This window comes from Nicotiana tomentosiformis, chromosome 7, assembly GCF_000390325.3.
Source record: "Nicotiana tomentosiformis chromosome 7, ASM39032v3, whole genome shotgun sequence".
Taxonomy (NCBI): domain Eukaryota; kingdom Viridiplantae; phylum Streptophyta; class Magnoliopsida; order Solanales; family Solanaceae; genus Nicotiana; species Nicotiana tomentosiformis.
The window spans coordinates 108,349,292-108,374,650 of NC_090818.1; the positions used below are offsets into that span (position 1 = coordinate 108,349,292).

Consider the following 25,359-nt stretch of genomic DNA (forward strand, 5'->3'; position numbering starts at 1 on the left):
TCTTTTAGTAAAATTTATTTTCCACAACAACACTCCCTTTAACACCTCTCTTTTTTTTGCTCTCTCCTTTGCTTCAAGTAATCGTTTACCTAAGGACGTTTACTCGGTTTGTCATCCTCAAAAACAGAATCATTTTCATTTGCCATTTACATATTCCAAAAATCACACACATCATCTTCGTAATTACGCTCTCCTTTCAATTATTGTTTTTTGTTTTTTGCACAGCATATCTAGGGTTTCTCGTTGAATCGAAAGGCAAATGGATTGGGGCACGGTGACCACAGAGGATCTGATCGAGGCTCTACGGGAAGTCGACTGGTCATCTCCGCCGCGTCCCCTCTCTGAATTCTTCTCCCGATTCACTTTCCCCAGATCCTCCTCCAAATGGAATAGTCGCCTCAAGTGCAATCTTTACTAGTACGCTTCTATTAATTTTGAATGAGCGAATTAGCGTTTCACATGCAGAATAGTTTCTACCTAAAATTTTCCAAACTGTTTTTATTTTTTTAATCTATTGAATTCACTAATTAGCGTTTGATGAGTAGTTTAATTGCTAAGTTTTTCGAATTTTTCTGTCAATTGCACGGATTAGAGTTTGATAAGTGTATTAGGTGCAATCGATTAAATCTTCATCAAAAAAGTTCTTCATCAAAAAGGTGAAATCCATTAAATGAGCGAATTATCTTTTCATAAGTAGATTAGTTCCTTGCTAAAATTTCTGAGATGTTCTTTTTTTAATCAATTGAAGGCGCGGATTAGGTTTATAAGTTGATTATTGATAGATAAAATTTTCGGAGATCTTATAATTTTTGCTCAATTGAATGCACGTTTGATAGGTTTACTGGTAGCTAGCTTTTTTCCGGATGGAAATGAATAGTGTTTCAGCATCCGATTTGAATGAGCTAATTAGCTTTTCATAAATAGATTACTTACTTGCTAAATTTTTCTGAGATAATCTAATTTTTTGATTAATTGAATATGAAAACTAGAGTTTGATATGTTGATTATTGCTAGGTAAAATTTCCGAGCTCTTATAGTGTTTTAGTCAATTGAATGCATGCTTATGCCTGATGGTGGTATATTAGTAGCTAGTGTTTTCAGATGAAATGAACATTGTTCAGACTTCAGATACGTAACTTACTTCGAAATTGAGTTTTCGTAGAGGTTCTAAGTAATGATCAATCAATTGCATGAATTAATGTTTGTTTAGTAGATTAGTTGCTGGTAAAACATCTCTTAGTTTCTTACATTCTAATAAGTTGAATGCACGAATCAGTGTTTGATAAGTTTTGAGATAGCTACTTTCAGACGGAAATGTACTGTCAGAAGGTACGATTTCATGTGTGTTGTCATCAGAATTTTTTCTGAGAAAGGTAACAGATTTTTATAAATAATCAGAAAAGAAGTCCTTACCACAAAGACTGTGCTAAGGGAAACAAAGTTACAGGAGTCCCCAAAAAGCAAAAACCCAAAAACGCAGTCCTATAATAGTTACAATGACCCAATGATGTCAACTACTGAATCTTCATCTTCTGCTAGGGCCTCTTTACTCCAGAAATTAAACAAAAATATACAATTCATCTTAATTTTCTGTTCAGAGTTAGCTCATCTTGAAAACACCTCAGATTTCTTTCATTCCATATTGTCCGCCAGATGCATGCAAGGGATAATTTTACACCATCTCTTCTGCTTCACCATGTTACCTGGATCATTCCAACATGTTAGCAGCTCAGCAGTTTTCCTAGCCATTGTCCATCTGAGGCCTTTCATACTCATGAAAAGCTGCCATAGAGTACTAGTAATTTGCAATGAAGAAACAGATGACTATTTGTTTCAACCTCTTCCCCACACAAAAAACATTTAGAACACAGCTGCGCCCCTCTCCTCATCAGACTGTCATGTGTTAGGACAGCCTCTTTTACTACCAGCCAGCAGAAATATTCCACTTTAAATGGTGTTCTCGCCTTCCAGATCTGCTTCCAGTTTCATGTTACAAAAATGCTGTTTTTGGCTTGTTGCTCAGACCTGTTCAATATACCATATGCATATTTCAAGAAAAAATACCCCTGCTATTCCTTATCCATGTCAGTCTGTCCTCTTGCCCACAATGCCTTTAAAACCATCCAAAAGTTTGTAGAACTCGATCACTCTAGTCACTTCCCAATCATTTAGAAGTCTTCTGAAGTTCAAATTCCAACCTTGGAGACTCCAAGTCTCAGGCACAGAAGCTTGAGGTTGATTCACCAAATTGAATATGTCTGAGAAGGAATCTTTAAGAGGTTCATTGCCAATCCAGTCATCATTCCAAAAGGAAGTCTTGACACCATTGCCAACCTTCCTATTGGTATAACTATTGAACTTTGGCCAAAGAGATCTTAGTGATTTCCATACAGAAACCACATAAGAATTAGATACTGTCTTAGTGCACTACTGACCCTCAACACGATATTTCAACTGAGGCACTGACTACCCTTCTCCACAGTGCTTGCTCCTCCAGATTGAATCTCTGTAGCCACTTCATCAGTAAACTCTTGTTATGTTGTCTCAGATTTATTATCCCCAGCCCCCTTTCCTTCTTATCAACTGTCAGAGTCTTTCATTTTACCAGGGGGTAACATTATTCTCCTTGTTCCTCGACAAATAAATTTTCTCCTTAAAGCATCCAGCCTCTTCTCAATTTTCACTGGTAGAGGAAAAAGTGACATCATATAGGTGGGAGGGAATCCAGCACACTATTCAGTATTCACTAGGGTAATCCTCCCATCCAAAGAGAGGTAGTTGCTCTTACAGTTGGATAGCTTCTTTTCACATCTCTCCAAAACCCCATTCCATATGTCTTGTGTTTTGTTTTTTGCTCCCAGTGGTAGGCCCAAATATATAGTTGGTAGCTGCCCCACCTCACATCCGAGGGATCCAGCCAAACTTTGAATTTGTGGCACTTCATTCACTATAATAATTTGTGACTTTCTCCAGTTGACATGAAATCCATATATAGCTTCAAAAATAGTTAAAATCAACTCAACTTCAGCATCACAGAATAGCACTGAATCATTAGCTTAAAGAAGATGTTTGACTTACAAATTGCTCCTTTCATTATTTAGCACCTTAAACCCCCTTATCCAACTCTCATGGTTTGGCTTTTCGTCATACAATTCAGCCCTTCCATAGCAATATTTAAGAGGAAAGGCGAGAGTGGGTCCCTTTGTCTTAATCCTCTTTGTGATGGAAAAAAAACCCTCAGGAGAACAATTGACTAGAATTGAGAACCTGACATTACTGATGCAGAAACCTATCCACTCCAGCCATTTTCTTCCAAAGGCCATGTCCTTGAGAACACTTAGGAGATAATCCCAGTTCATATGATCTTAAGATTTTTCAATATCAATTCGCATAAAACCCCAAGAATCTTACTTCTGATTTTAGAGTCAACACTTTCATTTGCTATCAAAGCAATCCATAATCTCCCTACCTTTTATTAAAGGCCATCTATTGGGTATCTACCAGTTTGTGAATCACCTTCTTAAATCTCTCTGTCAACACCTTGGAAATGATCTTTGTACTCACTTCTTATGAGACTTCTTGGTTTGAAAGTTGGTATAATTTGGTATAGAACAAAACCTGGAATTTAAACTAGACTGAATTATAAAGATTTCTTAGTACTTAAGTTTGTAGTTCATCTCTCTCTCTCTCTCTCTCTCTCTCTCTCTCTCTCTCTCTCTCTCTCTCTCTCTCTCTCTCTCTCACTTAAAAAAAATAAAAAAAGGTTGTGAAGTACTTATTGGTGCTGTAGGGTTTCAAACTTGTGAAGAAACTATACTAATTCAAGTTCTTTGGATTTTCTCTTTTAAATTGTTGCAGCTATCGGACAAATTACTTCATTATGATTGTGACTATTCTTGGTAAGAAGCAAATAATCGTGTATTACTCACTACTCAGTATAGATATGATGTTTATTGGGCTTACGAATAACTTCATGTGTGTTTTGTATTGCAGCACTGGGGTTTCTTAGGAGGCCACTTGCTATTGTTGCTGCTCTTTTGACAACTCTTAGTATTGCTTTTCTAAATGACAGGTAATGTACTTCTTATTTACCGTTATATACATGAGTAAAAGGTTGATGCATAAGGTTTTTGGTTTCCTATAAGAAATATTGTGATTAGATCAAGGTTATAAACCAGGTTTTCCATTATTTTCCTATATAGGGAACATGTAACTTTTAGTTCGGGATTTTTTTTTTTGGGGGGGGTGGGGGGGAGGATATTTGCCCAAGCTACCTTTTTTCTTTTTTTTGGTTAAAGGAATATGTCAAGGTTACTCGTAAAGACAAAAAGGTGAAAACAGGGATATATGTCTATGCTGTGGTTGTAGAAGGCTTGCTTGGACTCCCATTTAGGTTCCCTTTTCCCTTTCCATGACTAGGTTAACAGGTTCTATAATAAGTCTTTCTCTGGGAAAAAAGAAGTCCTTGGCCCAAGTTCCCTCAACACCTATGGTGCTTAAGTGAATATGCAGTTTAGAAGTCGTAGCTCTTTTTGCAGTTTACTTTTTTAAAAAAAAGCCATACCTCCTTTTGCTCATGCAAAAGGAAAAATGGGATGTCATACCTCTTTTTTGTTATATTTCTGGTCATATCTGTGAAAATTGACTTGAACTAACTTATCAAAAATAATAAAAATTAGTTTGATCTAAACCTGATGCATTTTAAAGTTAATACTTTGGGCTCTAAACACCCTTCTTGAATTTCTCTCCGATCTTGAAGGATTGAGAATAACGTTTTTAGTATAGAGTTATTTCCTGGGGACTTATTGATCTCTAAAACTCAAATGAGGGGATACTCTTTATATTGTGTGTCCTACAAGAAAATAGAGTACTCCAGATGCAGAGATGCTGGATAAGGAACTAACATCTCACAGGATGCGATCATACCAGCACTAACGCACCGGATCCCATCAGAACTCCGAAGTTAAGCGTGCTTGGGCGAGAGTAGTACTAGGATGGGTAACCCCTGGGAAGTCTTCGTGTTGCATCCCTCTGTTGAGGCAAAATTTATATCTTACCCTTATCAAAAAGGAACTAACATCTCACTTACCCTTGAGCAATCTGGCCTTCAAAGAAAGAAAAATGATTAATGATCTGGATTTTTTTGGAAGTCTCTACTTTTACTTGGATGCTCTATAGGAATTAGGAAAGTAGTTTCCTTTTTCTCTTCCTGGTTGATAAGTTTTCCCTAGGTTGCCTTTTAGCCTCAAGCAAAACGAATGAACCTTAATGTACAGTTGATAAACTTTCTGGTAATTGGTCGATGCTTTAAGGAATAACTGTTTTCTCCATCAAGCTGTCTTCTTTACATTGACTGCAGATTATCTGTTAGCATAGAAAAGCATGTGAAACACAAATCGTCACCGGCAATCTTATTTTTGAGTTTTAAAGTAGTAAGTTTATTTACATCTTGTTGCTGCATCTTTTTCATGTTGCTAATGATTTTTCCAACAGTTTCGCAGGTACTTTTAGTGAAAAGGTGACAAGAACTGTCAGACAGTTTTCTCCTCATTTAGCTGCAAAAATGAGGCCTCCACTCACGTGAGTCTGCATAAATTTGAGGTTTAAAAGCAAACCGGATGCACTACTGATACTGAAATATTGACCATTTTCAGGCCAGTTATTCGAGGACGTCCATCTGCTAAACGAGCAATTTACATTTGTGGAAGGCCTCGTTGGGTGTTTGTCTTGGCATTCTCTCTAGGTATTGGAAGCTTTAGGCTCTTCTATCGCGTCACTGTTTCTTCCCCTCTGTGGTTTATCTTTCCTATTGAAACTTCAATAGTTTTGAGATGAATTGGTGTTTTCTCCCTTTTCTACATTTTGCAGCAAGTTTCACCCTTTGGTTTGTTTCCTGTGGCCTCTTGACTGTCTTATGGGCATTGGCTATAGGACTTCTTTGTAAGTATTCTCTTTCTTGTTGTGAAGTGTGTTATTCCAAATCCTATGTTTCAGCATGAATAATGACTTCTCTCTGTCTTCTCTCTCTCTCTCTCTGCAGCCACTCTTCTTCATGCAAGCTTTAGGACACCTAATTTGAAGGCTCGCCTTAATACATTTCGTGAGGAATTTCGAGCTGTTTGGCGCAACTATAGTGAGCTGTAGCTTCAGCAGAGTTCCATTTCGTGTCAGTTACTTTCCTGAGATCTGCCATTTTGTTTATTCATTCTCTTTATGGTTGTATGCGCTGTTTGTTTTGTTGCCTAGTGTTTGTAAGTTAACATGGTCTACTCATGCTTGAAATAATTTTCCTTTTACTTGCTAGTACAATTTTCTTTTCTTCAATGAGCTATTAACTCTGTATTTCCCTTCGCTAAAAATAAAGGACAATATTTGTTGAGCCGTTGTCTAAATACTTCTGCTGAGGAAATGCTATGCCTCTCTGTTCACTTTCCTCGTGCACTTGCATATCCTTGTTTGGAAAAGAATCAAAGAAGTTAAGTTGTCAAACCTACCTCAGGACTTCTCAAACATTGAGGTTGCGATTGACTCAACTGAGGCATTAGTAAAGGCAAGGATTATGTAAACCTAAGAGAAGACTGGATCTGCAGGCAGTAGAAAGTGCACTTTGAGGAAAGTAGTACTAGTTTTATGAGACTGCTCTTGGGGTTTGAACTTGTTGTGCGAAGAAAATATTCAAATGAAAATTATCGCGAGAAACTACACACTAAGCTTGTCTCTGGCAAAAATAATAAACATATTTTGGAGAGAGCTTGTCCAAGAGATTCTTGGAGCTTAAGAAAACAAAGTATAAGGTGCTTTCTTGGTTGTTCTTAATTATGTTCAAAGCATGATGAGTTACTGTATAATTTTATGCAGACTGATGAACTGTTATTGCATCTTATTGGCATTTTATCTGTCTGCTCTAATGTATTATTTATTGGCTTCATTTTGACTTTATGGTTGCGCTATCCCTTGTCACTTCAAGCAGGAAGTTTTTTGTTTCCTGGACCTTTGTTTCAACGTTCCTCTTTAATTGTGGAACATTATCATATTTGTTTTGGGTATACCTCAATCCCTCCAAAGCTTAATTAATATAGCCTTCAGCATCTTTTGCTTTTTTCTTTTTGCCCCTTTTTGGTGAGAATTCTAAAGGTCATTGGATAGTTTCAGGCTTCTATCGTTCTTTACCAAGAAATCTTGTGCAGTTTGGCTTTGAAAAACCATTATTAAATCACATTTACGTCAAAAGCGTAGAAGCATGAAAATGACTAGCTCCTAGATTGGCCTCTCTCGTTCTGTGATTTTACCAGCAATCTATAGGCAGTTTAGCTTTAAAAGCTGTTATTAAGTCATAGTTATCGTCTAAGCTTAGAAGCATCAAAGTTTAATAACTCCCAGATTCAACTTAGTTTTTGTTGAATTGTCTTTTATGATGACGGTTGAGTAGGACTTGTTGTAACTGTCTCTTTTCTATTTGTATAGGAGCAGCAGTTCTGCAAATTTGCTGTCATGTGCGGATCTTTAATATGGTGTGCTGATGCAATATATAGTTTTCTTTGACCCGGCAGCTGAGCTCTCAAGTATCATTCTGCAATATCTTCGGATCAGCCACGGGTTGTAAATTTCCTTGATTCTTACTTTTACGGTACTGATTTCTACGATTCATGTACGTTTGAAATGACTACTGGATTTAGGTGCATAGTAGGAATTCCCTAGAAAGTTGGGGTCTGTATTAGGAGTCCATTATTAATGCCTTTGCGAAACTCCTTGTTACTCTTAATGTTCAAAGCTGCAGTAAAGCTTCTAGTGAGTTCTGTCTTAAAGTTTTCGCCCGATCTACTATTAATATTCCCAGGGGTGTCTTTTTTCCAAAAGGAACTTTTTCAAATCGCCTTGTGGGTTAACGATTATGATCTTGTTTTCGACAGCTGCCTGCCCGTATTCAAACTGAGGATACATGTTTTGTCAGATTACTTGTTATTCTGTGAAACTTGAAAGGAGATTCTCTCAGGGGTTGGGGCTGCTCTCCTTTTTTATGGTTTCGTTCTCTTTAACTTGCCAACTTCTATGCCAATTGCGTGTTTTGAAATACCAATAAAAAAAGGAGTATCCTGGTGATAATCTCTGGAAAAAATTCTATAATGTGAATGGCTGACTTTAGCTAATTTAGGACATTGATTATCTCTTCGTGTTGCAGCAGCTGCAAGAAGCTACCCGTGTACTTAGAAAAGTTTAAAAAACATCTAGGAGTTTTGGAACTGTTATAAATCTGGAACCAGCTGCATTAGAAATTCAAGCGCATGATCCATTCCAGTTTCATTTCTCAAATATAGAAAGTTAGAAACATTGACCTAAATCAGCTCGACATTGAGAAATTTAAGTCAGTTTCGTTTGTTTTTCTTTTTCAGATTTCCAATGCACTGTGATGTATAAAATAAAAAATGAATAATAAGAGGAATATTAAGGCGTACAGGTTGAAATATTCCCTCCTAGTAAGTTGAGAAGTCACTCCCTAAAGTGAACTTTGAAATGAAAAGTGCCCATGCATTTGGCTGGCTAACCATGCAAAACGAAGATGCTTTCTAGCTTTTCGTCACTATCTTATTACTATCCAATTATTTTCCCTATGTGACTTAGCTGTTAATAGATTGTACGCATCCAGAATAATATCAGACACAGAATCACTTGTAATCTTGCGAACTTTGCACTAAAGTGTTACATTACATGCACCAACCTAGCATGCTTACTGACCATGTGGGAAATTTAACATTAAATCAACACACACACACACACATCGTATATGTATTGCAAAGAAATTGCTTGTCAGTGATTGGCCATCAGCCAGTGGCAAAAGGTAAATTTCTAAGTCTCAACTGTTTTTCCTAGTATTCAATTTGAAGTGTACAATTCGCTGTTTTAGAAAAGGCTTTTTAATGAACGTTACCTTGAGGCTGTAAAGTGTAAACAAATTGTGTCAATCCAGAATCATATCGGACATACTATCGCTTTTAATCAGCTGGACTTCGCCCAAAAGTAGTACTGTAGTAATAAATTACATGTATAACCTAACTAGCATGCTCAGTTGCTGACCATGTGGGAAATTTATTAAAGGGCCTTACTATGAAAAGCATTGTTTAATGAATATCATTGAGAATCCATTCTGTATCCCATTGTTCACTAATGCAAAGTATGAAGGTAGAAAGATCGGAAAAACACCATTTATCATAAATCAAACACAATCAATTAAATTCCATATCAATATCCTAATAACTTTTATATGCGCAATAATTTATTAAACTCTTATTACCATACCAAATGACATGTAAGTATAAATTAAATAAGTAATAGGAGACTTCAGGAATGCTTCTAGATGAGCGAAAAGACTACAATCGCCTCTTTTTCTTGAACTTTACGCTTAGCAACTCTTACGTTCAAATCAGGATGTTGTTTAATTGGACTACAAATTACAAATGTCTGAAAAATTCTATTGCTATTTCACGAGGCAATCCACATCAAATAATGAAAGAAAATGATCCACAATAATGATAGAATCTCCCTCTTTGAGCGTCTCTCAACAAGTAATATTCGCCCACGAGAAAATTCTCACATAAACAAAATTGACTACAAACTTCAAAAATGTCATGGGCCAAAAATATCCCGAAAAAGTGGGATTTAATCATAAATAAGGGGAAATAACGTAGATTTACTATTGATCAGTCGCTATTCATTTTTAATTAATACAGGCTGGTCCATGTTGTGTTGGCTTCTTTCAAACTCAGATCATATGTGCACCACTATTTCTATCAACCAAACTGCCTCACCCTTTTTCCAACTTAATTAACTTCCAAAAATAAAAGATCCCATATTCCTTTTTTGTATTCCTCTTCAAAAACCAACATTCTTTTCCTTATTTCCCCCCCTAAAAAGCTACTGGTCTCATATATAGTTCCAAGAAACATACTACTAAAATCCTTATTTTTTTGGATTAGCAAGTGAGTTCTCTTCAATTGATTCAAGGACGTTCATCATTCAGAGATCCCCAAAGGGAATAAATATTGAAGGAAGATTGATTTATTATGGGAAATTACATGAAATATATACAAGCTATAGCTTCTGTATGGGTTATTATGTTACTGTTAGGTCTCCTATGTTGTTGCCTTAGCAGCAAACCCCGTTTTCAAGGTGACAAAAGCAGTAGCACTGGTGGTTGCACTTGTGATGGTGGCTATGGCGGTGTCTGACCAGAGGCGGAGTCAGAATTTGAAACTTATGGATTGAGAATTGAAGTCTTTTTAGGTTACTGAGGTCTAAATTAATAGTTTGCACATATTCAAATATAGAATTTTTTAGATTTGCTATTAGCTTTGGGTCAGTGATTATGAGTAAGAAATTAGAAAATTCTTGATTTATTGAGTTCGTTTAAGCATAGTTAACATAGTTTCGCTGTTCTTATAAATCATTCATGTCTTTCATTTCATATATAGTTATTCTTTGAGTGAATGTTAATTGCAGGCGTCATCCTTTTTGTGATTACGGATTAAATTCAAATCAGAGTTAATAAGTCATGAGGGGTCCTATCCAACCTTCAACTGTGGCCTAGTAATGGCAAATTAGAATATGTATATATTAGTTGTCCATTTTTAGCTTGCCATCTGGAGGAGGGCGGAGTAATTGAATTTGATAAGTACGTTTCAATTTATATATATATATAAACGAAATCACAAAAAAGACTTTTGACACTTATGGTCTAAAACAAATCATAAATACTTATCTTGCTATAGATCATTGAAAATAAAATATGAATTATAAAATTAAATTATTTTTAAATATATAAAAATGACATTTTATGACATCCTCATAAAGAGTAGTATTATTTTTCTTTTAAATGGTAAGAGGGGAGGGAGAGAATCAGAGAATGCAAACGATTGTTACTCTTTCTTTCCATTTACATGATAGTATTATTTCCATGTTAGACAATCCCAAAATTAATTATACATTTCTATACTTGGAAATAATTTAACTTTAAATATTTCGCTTTACCTTTACGATATACTTTTATTGCCAATAAAATCTCATGATATATTTAAAAACACAAGTTTCAAAAATCTTTCTATAATTTTTAAACTACATGCCAGCCAATACATGTACCTTAATAGAGTTTTTTTAATAGTACAACACTTATTAAAGATTATTATCATAAATTATACTGCTATTATTTTTAATTTATTTCAAAAATAAAAAAATTAATTTACAATTAACATATTTCAAAGTTTTTAAAATAAATAGGATCCACGAATTAAGGATTTGTTTTACCTTATTAATTTTTTTCCTTTCTCTATGTTCATTATAATATAGTCAGACCTCTCTATAACAACATCCTAATATAATAATCATTTACTATAAAAGCAAGTTATTCTCGAAATTGATCTTTATATTATGTTATAATATATTTTCTCTATAACAACACTTAGGGAGGTTTGACTGTATAGCAAACTATTGTATAATACTTCATCCGTTCACTTTTACTTGTCCACTTTGGACATTTTACGCCCCTTAAAAAATAATAATAATTGCAGTATGTATTTTACCATATAATAATGATAGCATTGTATACAGTCTTGGGAAATATTTTGAAAATGAGTATTTAGTGATAAGGGTAAAACAAGAAAAAAATTGTCGTTATCTTGATTTGGTAAAATGGACAAATAAAAGTGTATATATTTTTAATATAGTGTACAAGTAAAAGTGAACTGAGGGAACAAATGTTTCAAAAAGTTACTTGCCGGTAAAATAGGGAACAACTTTGGTCATTTAAGATTGTAGTTCCTCATCATTCTTAAAATCATTTCCTCTTTCTCTCCTCATTTACTTATAATTATACCTTTACTATACCAATTATATAATTAAATATTGCTAAAGAAATATGCAATATAATCGAATTATTCCCTAAATATATGTACAATATATACCAATTATATACATTATACAGTTATTATATATGCAAAGTTCCAAGTTTGTTGGATTTATATTAGTCTTATTTCCAATTGTTTGGACACACTTCGTATATTATTGTACCTGTTATATTCAAAGTTTATTGTAATAATTTCGTTCTTGTTGATCTTTTTTTTTTAACTGTTAGTTGTGGTATATATTAATATACCTATTATAAAAAATTGCTATATTTTTTTTATTTTATTTTATAGTTTGAGTTAGAATTTATACGAGTAATTTGTCTATAACTAAGAGATAAAAGGAGATATTCCATAGAGATGTAAAGATCAGTCATCTTTTAATACAAGTTTAACGTCTGAAACCAATTAATACAAATTTATTTGAAGTTATCTTTAGGTGTTGTTATTTACGTGAGTTGGATTCCTTAATTTAAAGAGAATCTGTTATGGTAGGTTAATCTTTAGTTGCCATGTATTGTTAATCACTTAATCCTACTATGATTTTCTAACATTTCTATAAATATTGCACAATTATATTTTTTTACCATAAAAAATGAAGCACTTCAACGGAATGACATTTTTATTTTAAAACGTTTCTTCTAGCAGTATCAAACGACAGGACAGGATGAGCTTGAGTAGAATAATTCATTAATATTTCATTCTGTCTTTCTTGGAACTAAACGTAACGTTACAGATTAAACTGCACAAACAATTATAAGTTTTATAGTAGTGTCAAGACTAAGGCAGCAATCATTTAATTGTGTATACGCAAGAGTTTAGTTTTATTGTCTGTCAAAATTTATCCGCTTTATTTGAAATAACAAATTAATTCCCTTTAAGATTTGCATACAATAGTACACAATAGAAAAACATAAACAAAGAGCACATCTACTCTTATGTTAAAATCAAATAACGTTACATTTCCTGAACTCTCAATACTCCCTGAGAATCAACAAAGTATCCAATCGAATAACCACGTTCCAAAGCATCACTGAGATTAATTTGATCGATTAATTGTTTGTAAAATACATAGACACAAAACTCCTGCAGAAAAATGATGAGACTGCTAAAACCTTGGCTCAGAAACCTGGCATCCTATATTACTTCGTTTCAATCTATTCTGAACTCTACTTCACATATTCTTTAACCCGTCCTACTGCCAAAAAATTGAAAGACACAGGAAAATAACTTTGGCAGGTGTTTTCCATATAGGTATTTGGTACCTCAAGGTTCCAAAATTGGGAAACAATGATAAACAAGGTAGGGATCAAAGCCTAACTCCTGAAATCACAACGCGTATTTCACTTCTAAAAAATGATATGGCGAAGTAATGGTATGGCACATTACTTTATGTGCCAAAGCTACGGTCTCCAGCATCTCCTAATCCAGGGATAATAAACCTGAAAATTTATCAATCAGAAAACAGTAATGACCTGATTAAGGTAAAAGGTTGTTTGACGATTTGTTACCCTTTGTCGTTAACAGTTGGATCAAGTATTCCAGCATATACGTGTAATCTGGAAAACCAAGAAACAAGAAATCAGGATATCTACTGAAACACAATCAAATACATAAAATACGTAAACTTTCGAGTTATTAAACTTGTTACCCTGGAAATTTCTCACTGAGCTTTTGGAGAGCAGGAGGAGCACCAACTGCACATATCTGAATGATACAGTTCGTGTAATCAGCAAGTTGACGAGACAAATATAATTGAGACATCAAACTAACACTCGTTGAAGAAATGTTCATTCAGGGTATTTCCAGTTTTGGGAAGCATCGACTGTTGAACCGACCTAAACTCATATAGAACCCCCATTTTTTTTACACATTGCAAGATGAGGTTTTCTGAAAATGCATAGCAAAATCTAGAACTGCTTCACAGACCAAAGAGAAAGGCAGTCACAACTGAATATTTAAACATGCAAGGTTTGCTGCAAAAAATATCAGTCTCTATTTCTGGAGCACCATTGACAAGCCTCTCTCCCTTGTACCCGTAATTTTCTTTGTTTTTCTTCCCATAATAAAGAAAGTTGAGTGGAAGTTTCGAATACCAATATATATTTATGTCTGCATGCATGTGTTTCTTAAGATCCTTAACATCCAACAGAACATTCTTCAAATATCATGTTGATATCACACAGGAAAAATTAGCACCCTTCACAGTGTGTCAACAATAGCAAACAAACATTTTAGCAAATAAATGTATTGTCAACCCCACGTTGATAACTTACAACTTTAATCTGACTATTGTCAACCCCACGTTCCTTTATAAGGTCAATGGCTGCAACTATTGTACCACCTGGAAATATGACGAAAATCCAGTCAGTTGAGAAAATAATCAAGTGACAATATCCTTTAAAAGCATAAAAACTGAAGGGTTTATAGCTACTACGACAAGAATACACGTGTTTGTCAGTACATACTATGAGACACACATCCAACTACAAAAACTGATATAAAGGAAAAGACAAATGTTTGCCACTAAAAGTTAGACCGGCCTGATAAGGACTCCTTGGTGAAGATATCATGGGAAGTACTTCCTTCACAAGAATCGCAAAGAAGGCACATAGCCATGAATACTTGCAAAGATAAAGGTTGTTACAACCCCAATGGATCTTAGTTACTAGCTCTTATTAGAGAACCTAGACTCCAACTCCTAACTAGAAAAGGAGAGGGAAATTGGTAATGGTGTATCACTGCAGCAGAACTATTTAAGCTTGTCTGTTATAAGAAATATGTGCTCCTTTACTCCAAAAAATGGCTAAGAAGGAAGCGAAGTTAGCGGTTAAGGCAGTTAAGACTGCAGCATTTGAACGCTTGTATGAAGAACTTGGAGGCAAATGAGGGGATAAGAAGCTATAGAGAAAGGAAGGCCCGTGACCTGAACCAAGTAAAGTGCATCAATGACGAGAAAGGCAGAGTTTTGTTAGATGAGGCACTTATTCGACGGAGATGGCATATTTACTTCCATAAACTCTTGAACGAAGGGGGGAATAAGAACATTGTGCTGGGTGACCTGGAACACTCCAAGAGTCGTTGAGACTTTGGGTATTGTAGGCGCATAAAAGTTGAGGAGATAGAGGGGGTTACGCATAAGATGAGCAGGGGAAGAGCAACCGGGCAAGACGAAATCCCGGTGGAATTCTGGAAGAGCGCAGGGCGGGCGGGCTTGGAGCGGCTCACTAGTTATTTAATGTCATTTTAGGACGAAGAAGATGCCTGGAGAATAGAGATGGAGTACGATGATCCCGTTGTATAAAAACAAGGGTGATATTCAAAATTGCAAAAACTATCGAGGTATCAAGCTACTAAGCCATATTATGAAAGTCTGGGAGAGGATGGTGGAACTAAGGGCGAGGAAGATTGTGTCTATTTCCGAGAACCAATTCAAATTTATGCCAGGACGTTCGACTAGGGAAGCTATTCACCTTGTTAGGAGATTGATGGAGCAGTATAGGGAGAGGAAGAGGGATTTACATATGGTGTTCATCGACTTAGAGAAGGCTTCAATAAAGTGCCGAAGGAGGTTCTGTGGAGATGTTTGGAGGCTAGAGGTGTTCTTGTTGCATACATTAGGGCTATTAAGGACATGTATGATGGAGTTAAAACTCGGGTGAGGACAGTGGGAGGGGACTCGGAACACTTCCCAGTAGTGATGGGACTGTACCAAGGGTCATCCCTCAACCCATTTTTATTTGTCTTGGTGATCGATGCACTAACTCGCCACATTCAAGGGGAGATGTCGTGGTGCATGTTATTTGCAGATGATATTGTATTGATTGACGAGACGCAAGACGGTGTTAACGAGGTTAGAGGTTTGGAGGCAGACCCTGGAGTCTAAAGATTTCAAGTTGAATAGGACAAAGACAAAATAGTTGGAGTGCAAGTTCAGTGGTGCGACTAAAGTAGTGGATGAAGACGTGAGGCTTGATTCACAAGTCATCCCTAAGAGAGAAAGCTTTAAGTACCTTGGGTCAGTTATACATGGGAATGGAGAGATTGACGAGGATGTCACATATCGTATTGGAGCGGGATGGATGAAATGGAGGATCGCTTCCGGTGTTTGGTGTGATAAGAATGTGCCACTGTATGGGGCTGAGTGTTGGCCAATCAAGAACTCCTATATCCAGAAGTTGAAGGTGGCTGAAATGAGGATTGACATGGATGTATGGGCATACCGGGTTAGATAGAATTATAAATGAAGCTATTCGGGACAAGGTGGGCGTGGCCCCCATGTAGGACAAGATGCGAGATATAATTAGGCAAGACACGATGATGCTCCAGCTTACTGAGGACATGACCTTGGATAGGAAGGTGTGGAGGTTGAGAAGTAGAGGGATAGGTAGCTGAGCGTTGTCCTTGCTTTGTACCAGTAGCTTTAGTGCATTACTTAGTGTCAGTTTTGTATTTTCTTATTCTTAGATTTCTATTATTACTTGTTGCTTTTGCTTTGGTTTTTTAATTGCATTACTTAGTAGACGTTTGGACATAAAAATTATAATATTTGAAAAAAAGTAGTATTTGGAGTGAAGTTGAAAAATGGTATTTGGAATTTGAACTTATGTTTGGACATGCATTTCACTTGAAAATATGTTGCAGTTTTGTGAGTGAGGAAAAACTTTTGAAAATTTGAAAAACTCATTTTCGAAAAATTTCCAAAAACTTGCAAAATTTCATTGACAAACACATTTTTGAAAAAAAATATTGAAAAAAAGGAAAAACATTTTATGGACAAAAAGGGCCTTAATGTTAATCTTGTATTTTCGCTTCGGTTTTCTAATTGCTTTGCTTATTGTTACCCTTTCCTTTTGTCTTTTGTGTGATAAAATATGCCACCAAAACTTAAAGGTAGGTTCTATAGAGCGGTGGTCAGACCGACTATGTTGTATGGGGCTGAGTGTTAGCCAATCAGGAACTCCGATGTCCAGAAGTTGAAGGTGGCTGAAATGAGTATGTTGACATAGATGTGCGGGCATACCAGGTTAGACAGAATTAGAAATGAAGCTATTAGGGACAAGGTGGGCGTGACCCCTGTGGAGGACAAGATGCGGGAGGCGGGCCTTACATGGTTCGGGCATGTGAAGAGGAGAGGCACAAATGCCCCAGTCAGGAGGTGTGAGAAGTTGATCTTGGAGGGCCTAAGGAGAGGTAGAAGCAGGCCGAAGAAGTATTGGAGAGAGGCGATTAGGCAAGACATGGCGATGCTCCGTCTTACTGAGGACATGACCTTAGATAGGAAGGTGCGGAGGTTGAGAATTAAGGTGGAGGGTTAGGTAGCCGAGCGTTATCCTTGCTTGTACCAGTAGCTTTAGTGCATTACTAAGTGCCAATCTTGTATTTCCTTATTCTTATATTTCTGTTATTACTTATCGTTGTTTTCGCTTCGATTTTCTGATTGCATTAGTTAGTGTTTGTTTTGTATTTTCACTTCGATTTTTTGATTGGTTTGTTTGTTGTTGCCCCTTCCTTTTATCTTTCTTGAACCAAGGGTCTACCGGAAACCGCCTCTCTGCCTTCTTAAAGGGGGGTAAGGTACACTACCTTCCCCAGACCCCACTGTGGGATTACACTAAGTTTGTTGTTGTTTAATCCAAAAAATACTACAAACAAAAACCCATGAGGCCAGCCTATAATTGTGTATAAATTCAGCTTAATTGCACTTCAGCAATTTGGCAATGCTACACAGAACACAATTTAGAGAGTGAGATAACAATATAACTGGAGACTGGAGTAGAGGAAGCATAGTTCAGGACAAGAAGCTTTGAATAAAGTTTTGACGAAAATGTAATGATTCTGCATGAAGTGGAAATTTATGCCTTACCTAACAGTTATTCGTTAGGTTAAAAACAGTGCTTGCTGATTTTGCATCCCTACAGGGAGTTAAGGGGACAAATTTGTATTGACAAGACAGAGAGAAGTAATATAACTATATAAGTATGATAATAGGCAGCATCTATCTTCTACGGGTCAATCCATCCGCAATGCTCAACATAAACTTTTTTGTGGATAAGTAAATACTGGTAGAATCTGACCTTTTAGCTAGAGTTGAAAAAAACAGAACGGATATGCGGCAAAATGTATTAGGGAAATTCACGAGTTTCTTAAATATGAAAATTACAGAAATAAAGGGGAAAAAGATGTTGGTACCAGTTGCCAGCATTGGATCCACAACAATCACACGAGAACCTTCAGGAAATTTATCAGGCAACCTACAGAATGGATGAAAAGTGTTAAAAAAAATTTACCTCATAGTTCGTCGGCCAAAAGAACAAGAACACTCCAAGCTCAAATAAAATAGGAAATGGCGCAACAATTTGTACTTATCGTGCGAAGGCAGGTCATACTTCATACAGAAACCAAGTGCCAAATTATACAATAGTAAGCAATAGTCCAGCTTCAACAAAGATACTTACTTGTTCAAGTATACAGAGGGCTGAAGTGTTTCTTCATTTCTGCTTATTCCTTAATTTGAAAATGAACAGAAAAATTAGCATTGTGACAATAGACAAATGGAAAAAACACAAAAAGAACAAAGTACAGGACAATATTTGGAGCTTAGATTGACATAGTTTTAAGCATGATTGAAAATGAAACTTTGTTTCAAATGGCAGGGGGATCCTGTGCAAATAAGTGAGCATTATCATGTACATGAAACTCTTATGAAGCAGTAGGCTATCATGCCATTATAAGTGCAATCACCTTAAGATTCAATCACCAAATTTATCTATAATTGATACTCCAATGAATATCCACACATACAGCTAAGGAAGATGAGAGATTATAGTTTCCAATGCTAAAAGATGATGATAAACTTGTCTTTACCCAGATGATAAGTTTTTGTTGCAGGAAGAATTGATGATGCATGCTCTGCAAGAGCCAGACCAGCTCTCAAGATGGGAACAATCTGTAAACCAAGGTAGTAGGTGCATGAATGACCATGGCGTGTTTTCAAATTAATCTTTTATGAAAGATTGCTTCTCACAAATATATATGATAAAAACCACAACCATCAGAGTTGTCTAGTTATTAGGTTTCGTAAAAAAACCAAATTTGGTAACCATGTCATGAACCAATTGAGAGGCCGGAGAAGAAAGAGGCAATTTGAAAGGAATAGCCGAATATTTGGACTACAAAGATGCAGAAAATTTAAAGCTTACTGCAACAGGTTCCCTTGGATCAACGAACTCCACAGATGCAACACCCATTGGTGACTGGATCTCTCCTGTTATGATAGGCTGCAATGATGATGATAATTATTTTAAGTCAACATTTGGCAAAGGAAGATTGTTCATTAAGACCATCGGCATCACTATAGCTTAGTTGTAGATTAGGGTGGTTTTGTTTTACTTCAATTGCAAGAACATCAGAACAGAATAAAGTCATGTTCAATTTGAACATCTAAATTTGCTATATTTAATGAATTTAGACTTCTACATTAATAGAGTTTCATGCATAATAACCAAAAACAGATATTATCATAACTCACCAGCCAATCTCTTGAAGCTTCATACATAAGCAATCTACCAAGTTCAGACATGGCATTCCCTACAAGAAAAATATCCAATTGATATATCTTTGATCAAAATTCAAAAGGACAGCCAAATGAAATATAAATGCATATATTAAGAGGGATGTGCGTCCGCACAATATTAGAAAAGGTTGCATCGGACAAAAAGTGCAAGTACCACACATAGAATACATGCCTGAGATAGTTCGGCCATGTCTTACATAAACCTCAAATATAGAGTAATTGGTAGGTGTGCGACATTATTGTTTAACCCTAAAAATAGTTTTTACGGTCAAAGCAATTAATTTTATGTTTTGGGGCACAAACAACCGATTTAACTCACTTTTTCAAATATAAACAATATAAAAAGGAATTACAATTGAACAAAATAATTGAGAGATAAAAGAAAAGAGAAATCTTATTGATGTTAGTAGGACTTCTTCCGCGTAAGCTAAATATTGAATTGCCAGAAATAGAACAATGAGATTCAACAATGCAATTGAGAGAATAATTGAGTAATTTTTGGATGGGGATACAATGTAAGGAATAGGGGTTTAAATAGTATTTCTATCCGTAACTGATTGCCTTGTCCCCCTGCACATTACTGTCATTTATTATACGCTACACAACTGATGCGTAATAATGGAAAATCCCGTGTTATATGATTCTTTCTTTATTCGTGATTATGAACGATCTTTCGTAACAGACCCGTGCCTTTTTCTTCATAATCAGTTCCGGGACTAATAGTTACGATACTAATATTAGCTCCGAATGTATTTTAAACATCATTCTTCAATAACTTTGCCGACATGTGTTGTAATCTAATTGATTCACGTGGCAAGGTTATTTTCAACTAATACAGATAGTTCCCTCAATCTCTGGATAATCTCAAATGAATATTCGGGAAGTGGTAAGTTATTTATAGCGGGAATGTTTGCCGCCTCTTCCCGAGATTATAACGACGTGCTGCAGAAGTGAAGAGACATGCGCCGCCTTCATTTAATGCTCAGAACATGTGGCTCAATATGATTGGTTCTGAGATTTGCAGCAATTTTCTAGACATTGACGACTATGTGACAATCCCATAATGACGTAACTCTTTCCTATAAATACGAAACCATAAACCTTCTTCTACTTTTGCCTTATTCTTAGAAATTCACTCTGCTTTTTCGTTCTTTGCTTTCAACCACCTCTTCTTCTCTTTCTGCTTTTTCGTTCTTTGCTTTCATCCCTTGCTTCTACTCATCATGGTGTCATATTGGATAAACTTCCTAACGTAGTAGCTCTAGCTAGGTCCAGGAGAAAAGGAAGAAGACTCCGTAGCCTTGGCTCCATAGTAAGTAGAGGCGGCACTACTTCCACTAAGGGAAATTCTTCCAAAACTTCTTCTATCTCCAAAACATCTTTTAAGGGCAAAACCAAAGCGAAAGATACCCCCAAAAACTTTGGTTGAGCCTTTAATCTCTGAAATTATACCGCAAGCATTTTCTTTTGCAGCCGACTGTGCTGAGTGGAATAAGAAGATTAGTCAAAAGGATGTTCGTAATGATCCAACTGACCATCACCCTTCTCTTATCAAGTCATGCCATCTCTCACTTGTTCTCAAGGAGTGCCATTGCAAATCAAATTTTCCAGTTGAAACTCCTTGTAAAGACGAACGAATAACTAGTTACCGCGAAGGTTATTCATTCGTGTATACTTATTCGTTCACCCTCGAGTTCCAACCTGCAATAGTCCCGGTGATCATAGAGTTTTGCCGAAACTTCAACTTTTGTCTTGGTCAGATAGGCCCGATAATTTGGAGAGCAGAGGCGTGCCTTCGCTATTTGTCAAGTTTAGTTTCGGCAAATTTCACTCTTTGCAAACTAAATTTCATCATTCAATACCATTATAAATGAAAAGGCAGGAAAATACGCATGATAGACAAGCTTACTGTGGATCTTCGCTTTCCAACCAAATGTTTAGGAAATGAACTTCCAAGTTCTTTGCTCCATGGGAGCGGAAGACAACATTAATGCAACCCAATCATGGAAACTCAGGACTTCCCCGGATATTTTTATGGTCATTGCAAAAGATTTATAAAAGAGTATGTGAGCATTCTAAATGAAACAAAAGCAATTTAAGGACAGTGAAGGAAAATTACATATGTGATTCCACTTCTCCGGAAATGGAAGATTATCGTGTCCTACTAATTCTTGGGTAGGAACAGCTACGAACCTGCTGTACCACCCCTATCATGATCATCTTCGAGATTGACGATAACTCGTTTGCTTCGTGTCGTGAGAGTAAATACACCGGCACGAAAATTTTTGGGAAAGTATAAATGGAGAAGATGGCAAAGAGTGAAATTTGCCGAAACTAAACTTGACAAATAGCGAAGGCACGCCACTACTCTCAGAATTACCGGGCCTATATGACCACAACACAAATTGAAGTTTTGGCAAAACTCTATGATCACCGGGTTTATTGCAGGTTGGAACCCGAGGGTGAACGAATAGGTATACACGAATGAATAATCTTCGCGGTAGCTAGTTATTCGTTCGTCTTCACGAGGAGCTTTGACTGAAAAATTGGATCTCAAACGGCACTCCTTACAAATAAGTGAGATGGCATGACTTGATAAGAGAATGGTGTCCTTTTGACTAATCTTCTTATTCCACTCAGCACAGTCGGCTACAAAAAAAAATTCTTGTGGTTAATTTCAGAGACTAAGGGCTCAGCCAAAATTTTGTGGTATCTTTCGCTTTGGTTTTGTCCTTAAAAAAAGTTTTGGAGGTAGAAGAAGTTTTGGAAGAACTTCCCTCAGTGGAAGTAGTGCCGCCTCTACTCACCATGGAGCCAAGGCTATGGAGTCTTCTTCCTCTTCTCCTAGACCTAACTGGAGCTACTACGTTAGGAAGTTCATCCACTATGACATCACGATGAGAAGTAGCAAGGTTGGAAGAAGCTGAAGGTTTGGAAGCCATTAGAGAGATAAAGAAAGAGGAAGAAAGAAAAGAACAAAAAAACAGAAAGAGAAGAAGGTGGTTGAAAGCAAAGTACAAAAAAGCAAAGAGAATTTCTAAGAACAAGGCGAAGGCGAAAGAAGGTAGAAGAAGGTTTTGAGGGTTTATGGTTTCGTATTTATAGGAAAGACTTACGTCATCACAAATCGTCCTTATGGGACTGTCACTTCAAAGTTACAGAGCCGTCAGTGCATAGAAAACCGTTCCAAATATCAATTAGATTACAATACGTGTCAGCAAAGTTATTGAAGAATAACGTGTAAAATACATTCGGAGCTAATATTAGTACCGTTACTATTAGTTCTGGAACTGATTATGAAGGAAAAGACCCGGGCTTGTTATGAAAGATCGTTCATAATTATAAATAAGGAAAGAATCATTTAATACCGGATTACACGGGATTCACCATTATTACGTGATCGATTACGCATCAGTTATGTAACGTATAATAAAAGCAATAAATGACAGTAACATGCAGTAGGTTGACAAGGCAATCAGTTGCGGATAAAAATACTATTTAAACTCGTATTCCTTACATTGTATCCCCGTCTGAAAATTACTCAATTATTCTCTCAATCACATTGCTGATTCTCATTGTTCTATTTCTGGCAATTTAATATTTAGCTTACGCGAAAAAAATTGCTACTAACATCAATAAAATTTCTCTTTCCTTTTATCTCTCAATTATTTTGTTCAATTGTTATTCTATATTATTTATATTTGAAAAAGTGAGTTAAATCGGCTGTTAGTGCCGCAAAACATTAAATTAATTGCTTTGACCGTAAAGACTATTTTTAGGTAAATAATTATGACAATTGAAAGTGCCAAAATGCAATGTGGTAGGCCTAAAATCAGTCTTAGATAAACTTTACACTCAAATTTAAAACGAATAAATTGAATATTCAATTAAAAATAGTTTTTAACAGTTATATAGATACCGGCAACTACACCTTAATCACAAATTACACATTGATATATTATTAAAAATATAAAAACATTAACATTTAAAAGTCAGTTCCTTTTACATTTAATTTCACATTTATCCATTAAAAGAGACACTATATTTCACATTTAGGAATAAATTTCAAACAATGCAACTAAATCTTTTCAGCACATAATAAAGGGTGATGCAAAATTCAGTAACAGACTCAAACTTCACCCCTCACATATTATCTTTCTTCATATCCAGTTCAGAATAATTTTTTGCAAATTTTAATTCCAGCATTAAAATCTATTGAATGAAAAAAAAGGAAGCTAAAATAAATTAGAAAAACTTCACATACTGAAAATGGGGCAAGGCGTCTGCTCATTTCGAAGAACTGAAACCCAGTGCTTAATCAGAGGATGTGGTGGAACAAACACCTAAAAAAACCCAAAACAATCAATTAAACTAACATCACCAATTAAATAAAATTTGCTTCTATATTTATTTACTAAAAGAAACATTTTGTCCCATCATCAGAAAAAGTTAAAAGAAAATCCAAAACAAAAGATTCTACTACATTATTTATCAAAACACAATATTCTGAACGACCAAACAAAGCGTTAAAGGAGTGAACTTTACTTACCAGCATTCTATTACCACTCATCGCTTTGTTCTGCGCCGCCATTGAACAAACCACTCTCCCCTTTCGTGTATGCGAATTACAAATCTGCGCTCAAAATAACAAAATCATAAAATTTGTATCATAGATTACTATCCCAAGATTACATGTATCTTCATATGTCATAATCTAGTTGCGCATTAATTAGTAATCTAGTAAAAATGAAAACGACATGTTAAAATGCACCTACAATATACAAAAATCTTTACAATGACCGTGCAAAAACCTCGCAAATGGGTATATACCCGTAAATAGTGCATATTTCCATAAAAATAAAATATATAAAAGTGGTACAAGGGATTGTTAGGTGCGGTTAATTAAAGTACCTTTTTGTAGGGAAAATTGAGGTTTTGCCGATAGTGAGAGGCGGCAGGGGAAGAGGGTAGTAGTGAGAGAGAGGGGTCGGGGGGTAGATGAAGGTGGGGGTAGGGGCGAGGGGTATAAATAAGGGAGTGGTGGCACGCCATTGGTAAAAAAAGGTAAGCTGAGAGCTGAATAATTTTAGGTGGATTGGGTATCTTCTCAATTTCCTGATTCTTCGGGACTGGTGAAGGAGGCTTCTCTACAAACAAGCTAACGGTGGGGATGCTCTGTTTTTGGGGTTTACGGTTTACCTCTATTTTTCATCTATAATAAATACACTGTCGATCGTTTGTTACGAAGTACAAGAAGGTATAGTGCTGCAATAAAAATTTAATGTCATTTTAATATTTTATTTGATTAGAAAATTTAGTATAAATTATTCCGAGATTAAAATTAGTACCGGGATAACTTATACTTTGTAGAGGGTAGGGTAATTAGTGCCGGGATAACTTATATCTTATTCTTAGAAATTATGCAATTGTCATTTTTAATACAACATACCAAACAGTGGATAAAAAACAATACCAGGATAACTAATCCCAACATAACTTATTCGAGCATAACTTATCTCGGCATAAACCGTATTCAAACCAAACGATCACAAATCACTTACACCTGGTTTGGATGGTTGTTACCTATTGTATTCAGTGGCGTACACAGAATTTTTCGTAAGCGGTGTCATATTTTATAATAGGTGAACAAAGAAGTGAACAAATGAATAACTATAATGACATCATATTTATAAAAAAAAAAATTCAAAACATTACTATAAATCTCTACAACGAGTTTTTATTTTCTAAAATATATTAATGATAGTCTCGTTAGAAATACTAGTACCAAATATGTCTTTTTCCAAGAATGATTTGAGTATATTTATTGTCAACAAGTGATTTTTGTTGTTGCTTAATTTTGTTAGAGGTTAGTGGTTCAAGCCTCACTAATAC

At 35.8% G+C, this 25,359-nt stretch overlaps 2 protein-coding genes, 1 long non-coding RNA gene and 1 other non-coding gene across 8 annotated transcripts; 2 read left to right on the plus strand and 2 right to left on the minus strand.

Moving 5' to 3' along the window:
* Window position 1: 1 nt before the first annotated feature.
* On the plus strand, window positions 2-7,805 carry LOC104112309 (PRA1 family protein A1-like). 4 transcript variants are annotated; one of them, XM_009622188.4, is made up of 9 exons: window positions 2-106; window positions 226-417; window positions 3,859-3,899; window positions 3,994-4,072; window positions 5,494-5,580; window positions 5,655-5,743; window positions 5,869-5,940; window positions 6,041-6,166; window positions 7,465-7,805. In XM_009622188.4, the coding sequence occupies exons 2-8, from the start codon at window positions 260-262 to the stop codon at window positions 6,142-6,144; spliced, it is 630 nt and encodes a 209-aa protein (XP_009620483.1). In that variant the 5' UTR covers window positions 2-106; window positions 226-259; the 3' UTR covers window positions 6,145-6,166; window positions 7,465-7,805. The 4 variants fall into 4 exon arrangements, with proteins under 4 accessions (XP_009620483.1, XP_070037921.1, XP_070037920.1 ...); XM_070181820.1 differs by having other exon boundaries at window positions 7,471-7,805; XM_070181819.1 differs by lacking the exon at window positions 2-106 and having other exon boundaries at window positions 113-417.
* Window positions 3,592-3,868, minus strand: LOC138896557 (uncharacterized). The gene is made up of 2 exons (XR_011409915.1): window positions 3,745-3,868; window positions 3,592-3,689 (listed from the first exon to the last, which is right to left on the minus strand). It is a non-coding gene; the product is annotated as an uncharacterized lncRNA (long non-coding RNA).
* On the plus strand, window positions 4,913-5,030 carry LOC117280572 (5S ribosomal RNA). Its single transcript, XR_011409938.1, has one exon. It is a non-coding gene; the product is annotated as a 5S ribosomal RNA (ribosomal RNA).
* A 5,000-nt stretch (window positions 7,806-12,805) lies between the features above and the next one.
* Window positions 12,806-24,658, minus strand: LOC104112310 (uracil phosphoribosyltransferase). Of its 2 annotated transcripts, XM_009622190.4 has the most exons (13): window positions 24,379-24,658; window positions 24,017-24,100; window positions 23,732-23,810; window positions 19,423-19,481; window positions 19,094-19,171; window positions 18,759-18,840; window positions 18,350-18,398; window positions 18,084-18,145; window positions 14,168-14,235; window positions 13,543-13,598; window positions 13,403-13,450; window positions 13,281-13,333; window positions 13,123-13,171 (listed from the first exon to the last, which is right to left on the minus strand). In XM_009622190.4, the coding sequence occupies exons 1-12, from the start codon at window positions 24,517-24,519 to the stop codon at window positions 13,282-13,284; spliced, it is 858 nt and encodes a 285-aa protein (XP_009620485.1). In that variant the 5' UTR covers window positions 24,520-24,658; the 3' UTR covers window positions 13,123-13,171; window position 13,281. The 2 variants fall into 2 exon arrangements, with proteins under 2 accessions (XP_018631898.1, XP_009620485.1); XM_018776382.3 differs by having other exon boundaries at window positions 12,806-13,333.
* Window positions 24,659-25,359: the final 701 nt, after the last annotated feature.

Bases quoted from the DNA above. Each gene is read 5' to 3' on its own strand.
- LOC104112309 (XM_009622188.4), top strand. From the start codon at position 260: ATGGATTGGGGCACGGTGACCACAGAGGATCTGATCGAGGCTCTACGG. The intron at 3,900-3,993 runs GTAAGAAGCAAA...TTTGTATTGCAG, and splicing joins TATGATTGTGACTATTCTTG to CACTGGGGTTTCTTAGGAGG. The intron at 4,073-5,493 runs GTAATGTACTTC...TTTTTCCAACAG, and splicing joins ATTGCTTTTCTAAATGACAG to TTTCGCAGGTACTTTTAGTG.
- LOC104112310 (XM_018776382.3), bottom strand. From the start codon at position 24,519: ATGGCGTGCCACCACTCCCTTATTTATACCCCTCGCCCCTACCCCCAC. The intron at 24,101-24,378 runs GTACTTTAATTA...TTTTGAGCGCAG, and splicing joins TCAATTTTCCCTACAAAAAG to ATTTGTAATTCGCATACACG. The intron at 13,599-14,167 runs GTAAGTTATCAA...TGTATCATTCAG, and splicing joins ACAATAGTCAGATTAAAGTT to ATATGTGCAGTTGGTGCTCC.